Below are 6537 nucleotides of genomic sequence, written 5' to 3' on the forward strand. Positions count from 1 at the left end.
TTAAATTTCGTCCATATTTGTACAGCCGCTCCTTCAAGGTTATTAGCGATCATCACTCTTTGAGCTGGCTCACCAACCTTAAAGATCCATCTGGCCGTTTGGCGCGCTGGAGCCTAAGGCTTCAAGAGTTTGACATGACCATCATCTATAAATCTGGGAAGAGACGTGGAAACTGTCGCTCCTGATGACGAAAACGTCGACGCGGCATTCTTGGGAGTTGTCAACACGGCCACTAATGCACGAGAGCAGCCCAGTGACCCTGAGCTGTTACCACTCATCGAATATTTAGAAGAACGACGTAAAGACGTGCAGCGGTTATTTGCTAGAGGACTGCCATCTTTTTCCCTGCGAAACGATGTTCTCTATAAGAAAAACTTCTCGCTAACCCACACTTGCTTGTCGTGCGTGCCTCTCTTTGAAAATAAATTGTGGAAGCGTGCCATGATAAAGCAACTTCTGGTCATCTAGGCTACACCCGAACATTGTGCCGACTATGATGCAAGTACCACTGGCCAAAGTTACCTGCAGCTGTTAACCATCACGAGCGAACTTGCACCAACTGCCAAAGACGCAAAGCGCCTCCCAGCAAGCAAGCCGGTCTTTTACATCCAGTCGAAGCAGCAGAAAAGCCGTTCACTCATATTGAAATGGATTTCCTGGGTCCCTTTTTAACTTCCACAACAGGGAACAGACGGATTATTGTGGCCACCGATTACCTCTCCCGTTATGCGGAGACTAAAGCAATGCAGCGCGGCACAGCAGCAGAAGCCGCCCAGTTCTTCATAAAAAGCATCGTTCTTCGAAGCATCGTCCTCCGACAGCAGTGATCACAGACAGAGGACCTGCCTTCACACAGAGCTTTTGAAGCCGGTTCTCAGACTCAGCGGTACAGCTCACCGGAGAACAACTGCATACCATCCGCAGACAAATGGACTGACGGAGCGCCTCAATAGGACCCTCACAGACATGATCAGCATGTACGTTCACACAGAACATAAAAACTGGGATCGGATATTGTCGTACGTGACCTTTGCCTACAATACCGCTCGACAAGAAACCACTGGAATGACGCCGTTCAGTCTGATCTATGGTCGCGAAGTCACGACAACGTTGGACGCCATGATGCCGCATGAGTGTGACGACGTCCATGTAGACGCCGAAGAATTCACTCAGCGCACTGAGGAAGCCAGACAACTCGCGCGCGTGCGCATCTGTCATCAGCAGCATCAAGATGCACAACGGTACGACCCCCGACACAAGTTTATTAGTTACACACCAGACGACAAGGTCTGAGTCTGGATTCCGATACGTCGACGTGGACTGTCTGAAAAACTGCTAAGACGGTACTTTGGCCCATACAGCGTCACGCGACGCTTAAACAACGTGAACTACGAAGTTGTTCCCAACACTGATTGTAGCTAAGCACCAAAAGCATTTACCTGAAGTTGTGCACGTCGTGCGTATGAAACCGTATTTATCGAGTTAATTAGCTCCCGGTTACCATTTTGGTACGAACACTTCATACGCCTGGTAAAGCACCCAAGTTGCGCATCGGGACGATGCCTCTTTCGGAGGGAGGCAAATGTCACGTGCTTGCCCAGGAAAGACGATGGCAGTTGTGCATGTGCCACGAAGGACTACGAAATGGACGAAAAAGAAGAGCTCGCTTGCGCGTTCTATCAAAAGACTGACCTGCTTCTGGTGTCTCAATCTCTGCGGCAAGACCTCTGTTTTGACGTCGTGACAATATGCTTCGGCTATCAGGTACTGTCAGCACAAACAAGCGAGTTTTCGGAAGCACACGACCTTATTCGTAGAAACTTCGTAACATGTTTCCCGAACAAAAAGGAAAGAGCACTCCTATTAGAATCGAAGCTACAATTTGCCTTATCTCAAGGTACACTGGCCCAGGCATAGTTCTGGTCTGTAATTAGGTGAACGGCATGCGTATTTAGTTTTTGACTGGATAACGGAACTCAATGGGATACATGAATTCGGCAGCAAGAGTCTCAACGTAGTTACCTAAAAAATCGGCCTTGCCTGCAGCAGTGTAGCAGCGCAGCGAAAAAGTGCTAGCACCTTTCGGAGAGGCCCGCTACACATGAACAGTTGCCTTCTTCAACCACGGGCTCGCTAGACAGGTTCTTCTACTTGAGGTAAATCTGATGCGGTTCGCCGAAGAGGCCCGATGTTTGCGCGCAGAGCAGCACTACTTCCGCTGTTCGGCAAGTAAAATTCTTTATGGCGACGAGAATGAGCCGGTCCGCTACCTTTCGCCTTAGACGAATCAACGCGATCCGACGCCATATTCAGGAAATTTCAGCACAGCGCCAAAGGAAAACACCGCGTTGACACACAGATGCCATGAACGTGAGGCGCGAACGTGCCGCCTTAACCTCGGATATTGCTGTGTTCGCAGGGAGCAGACGCCCTTGCGAACACAGCAATGCTCTCACAGTTGCTTCCGAGCAGCGCTGATGTTACGAGACTGAGCGGTACGGAGGCGAGCGTTCACACGCAGTAAATGGGCGCAACACGCGGCAGGATGCGTGGCCTCCCCGATTGCGTACTGGCAGGAAGCTCCCAATTGAAAACAGAGCGGCGTTTCAAGCATAGTTTTTCTAGGAGGCGTTGAGATTGTTGAACGTAGCCATCTTGGTTTTTTCGACCAGTGTTGCCAGCACACGGAGCGTTTTATGGATTTGCATAGGCTTTCGTTTCCGAGAGATACCATTATGACGAAAGCGACGATAAGTCCCGAATACTACTGATACAGTTCGCTGTACTGGGAACACGTGCATGAACCCCCATTTAGATATGTAAATAAGCAAAAGACTCTCGGTAGCAGCAACAAGAAAATGTTTATTTGATGTTTCGACCGAAGCTTGGTTTTCATTCTGATCAATGCCGGACTCGGGTCGAAACGTCGAATAAACCTTTCGGATGCTTCTCAGATTTTTAGGCATGGCTTCATAATGCCTATTTGATTCTGCGCAACAAGTTTACACTTATATATCAACAGCTGAAATGTGTTGTGCGCTTATTGTAAGATAACATAACGCTGCATTTATAGAGGTCGCCTACAGGAGTCACCTACGCAGCGCAGCCATTTAGTCGCAGCCGAGTTCTCTAGAAAGTAATCAGAAATGCATTTCCTGCAGTCAGAGCCAACTTAGCTATTGGGATATCCCGCATATATTACTTGTACAGCTTATTCAGTCAACCGCCGCGGGTAGACTATAAGGGCGCACACTCTACTACAAGCGTGCGACTGAAGCGTAGTGTATCTCTAATCAATTACAAAGGCAGCATATTGGCTGTCGACTTCATTGGCTATGAAATCTAATAATGTTGATGTGTCATTTAGAGAACGCATTTCGTAGACCCCAAGATTGCTAGCCACGCAGCCTTCTCATTTGCACTCTTTCGTGGCAATTTGCTGAGGATGGCAGAAGGGCATAATAATTGCTGGAGCCTACGTCCCAATATCACGGTATGATTATGGGAGACGCCATAGTGGAAGGCTCCTGCAATTTCGACTACCTGGTGTTCTTTAACGTGCACCTAATTCTAAGCCCGCGGGCCTCCAGTATTAGCGCCTCCATCGAAATGCGGCCGCCATGACAGAGATTCGACCTCGCAACCTTCGGGTCAGCAGTGAAGCACAAATAACCAACAGACTAACGCGGAGGGTGAAGCCCATTGTTAGAGTTTACAAGGCATTCGCCGTTGTACGTCCTGCGAGACTATGCACACGTAATTTTATTGACGAAAATATTTCTTTCTTGCGCGCCAGGAAGTGTCCAGCCTCCGAAGTGAACTGAACAGCGAGGAGTCCAAGCTGAACTTCCTCCAGCACAGCCTTCGGATACACGAAGTGCAGCTAAACTTCCTCAAGGCTAATGGTGTGCTTGGAAACCCCGCAGCAGCCGACGCCGGCTCTGACGGCCAGACTTCACTCAGGTAGGGTGAACACATATTCAAGGTGAACGCATATTCGCCAAGGCGCCTAAAACGGACGCCTGTGAGCAAAAAAGAAATCGACGATAAAACCAGACCTGCAGGCTTTCCCATACGCCTGCACTCGCGTTTTCCATCCTATGAACAGCGACTAGAACGTAATAATCTAACTACGCGCCCAATATTACCTTGTATAAACGTCGTCTCGTAATTACGCTTTTTATCCAGGTCGAAAATAAGATAACATTGAATCGGTCACCTCTCACAAAATAAAGCTATATTATTAAATAGATACATTATTAGCAGCAGTGGTCACACACAAAGACGATATATAATAACTAGATAAAGTTTGCTGTTTTCAGAGCGTAGTTTCTCATCGAAGAGAGCCACGACGCGCAGTACGTCTCAAGTAGCGATATACGTGGCTCTAAATAGAGGTGTATTCATCATGCGTGTGCTGTATGGTGCCTTTAGAGGCGCAATTGAACGCAGTTGTTGGAAGCGAAGGCCATACTTCTGATAGCGGTTTGAGGACGAGGTACCACGATTCCCATCGTAGCTGTAAAGGTGGTTTCAGGACGCTTATTTCTGCAATCCACGAAGAAGCATTGCGCAGCATCGCTATGAGTGAAATAACAGTGCTATAAAGGAGAGGCCAACTTATCGGGATACGAGTTCCCACACCGACCACCAGGCCAGGGTACCCCTACCCCATCTCCCGGTCCCGACGGCACTGGGAATTGAACGCACTCCTATCCTCCCCACTGCCACTGCTCGAAACGGAGAAAAGGGCTTACTGCACCGTATAGTCAAGTAATAGCGCATCCGCGCTCCTTAAGTGCGAGAGGTACAGGGTTCGATTACAGAGTTGCCGTGAAGCACGTTGTACTAAGCACCCGTCAGTTTTTCTAGTGGTGGAAAGTACGAAAAAGGAAAGTAAAATAGGCACTGTAAAAACAACCCGCCGTAACATGTGCGTATTGTTGCTTCACTGCAATACGAGTCTGCTTGAGGCAGTGCACGCTTTACAGGTGGCTATACTATCGGAATGGGGGTTGCCGACCTTCCCGGATTTTGAGGGACTGCCTCAACTTCTCAACCATCATTCCGAGTTATGGGCCATCCCTGTCGAGACAGCTGTGTGTTCCGAATTGGCTCTGGATCTACCTGTTAGAATTTTTTTTATGTGATCCACACGCCGAACAACCCACGTCACGCTAGCGGCTACGCAACACGAACAAAATAGCGCCCATCGCACGCGCGAAGCAATCGAACTTCAACCTTGTGAAATTACTCTTTCCCGTCAGCCACGCCCCTGAGGAGAGAGTATTCTAAGACAGTGTGGGGATACAAAATAAATTCTATACGCGCTGGTGCAGGTAAAGCAGCACTCCCGCGGGAAGGGCAACAACTTTGACGAGAAAACTTCTTTCTCTGGCTCCCTATGCACACGCAATGTAGAATTTTCTTTATATTTCACACAATGATATTGACCCACCAGGCGCATTCTTGCCGTCGGCGTCACCGCGTAAGGTTCCAAATAAAAGTACAAATCTGAAAATATCACCCTGCGCGTCATATTTGTTACGTGCAAGTGAAAGTGCGAAGGGATGCCAACAAAGGCGGCTCAAGCGGAAAGGAAACGCCGGCCGTTTCAGTCGTGCGATACGGCGCATGAAGAGTTGCGAAAGGGAGGGGGGGGGGCTGTGCGACTTCGGCTGGAACAGCGTAATTTGACCAGCCATGCGTGGTCGCCTGCTGTCGTGCGCACCGTATCTTTATCGAGATCAGCATACGGCTCATATCTTTGTACGTATTTTTTCATCGCAAAGTTTCCGCTGAGGCTATAGAGAGAGCAAACGTCGCTTCGCTCGCTGTAGCGGCCACGTTTCCTTAAGAGTTACGCCTTGTCGCATGCTAAAGGAGTGAGCTTCTAGCACAACTTCGTATCGCGTTCGTAGCTTCGCTCTTGCGACGATACCCTGCTTCGTAGAATAAGATTTCAATGACACTTTCTGTTTTCGGTTCCTGCGTAGATCGATTTAACGAGATTTCACTGTGTATATTCACGTCTTTTTCTAAAACCGCACCAACTTGGAACAGTGCACACAAGTGCCACACTCGCGCAGAGCCAAGCTGGGCCACGAGATCGCCGAGCAGGAGAAGCGGGCCAAGGCCCTGCGGGAGCGCCAGAAGGAGCTGCGCGAGAAGCAGGCCTCACTGCGGGCACAGACCGAGCAGTGGACGCACTTGCAGGCGCTGCTGAGGGCCAAAATGGCCTCAACTCACTGGCAACAGGGAGCACTGCCGCCGGGAAGCGCAGCGGCGCATGGAGACACCAATTCGAGGGACTGGCTGGTCCTGTGAAGTACCACAATGTGCAGAGCCAAATGCACAGTATACTTGTGTGCACTAACACAAACTTTTACAAAGTGTGCAATGTAGACAATGAAGGTCCGCTGGCCTTATGTTACGCACCTCATTGTACGAGAGAAGACCAACAGCAGTGAATGTTGGTTGCCGTACCACCTGGTGTCACTTATGAGGTACAGTTTAGTTTTTCAGAAAAACAAAACA

The 6537-nt window shown here is 49.2% G+C and overlaps 1 protein-coding gene across 1 annotated transcript in view; it reads left to right on the forward strand.

Moving 5' to 3' along the window:
* LOC119185963 (intraflagellar transport protein 81 homolog) overlaps positions 1-6327 on the forward strand; it is a 31317-nt gene extending 24990 nt beyond the window's left edge. Inside the window, exons 13-14 of the mRNA XM_037434767.2 lie at positions 3797-3963; positions 6090-6327. Coding sequence (XP_037290664.2) covers positions 3797-3963; positions 6090-6327 — 405 coding nt within the window. The remainder of the gene's footprint in view (positions 1-3796; positions 3964-6089) is intronic.
* Positions 6328-6537: the final 210 nt, after the last annotated feature.

This window comes from Rhipicephalus microplus, chromosome 1 (assembly GCF_043290135.1).
Source record: "Rhipicephalus microplus isolate Deutch F79 chromosome 1, USDA_Rmic, whole genome shotgun sequence".
Taxonomy (NCBI): domain Eukaryota; kingdom Metazoa; phylum Arthropoda; class Arachnida; order Ixodida; family Ixodidae; genus Rhipicephalus; species Rhipicephalus microplus.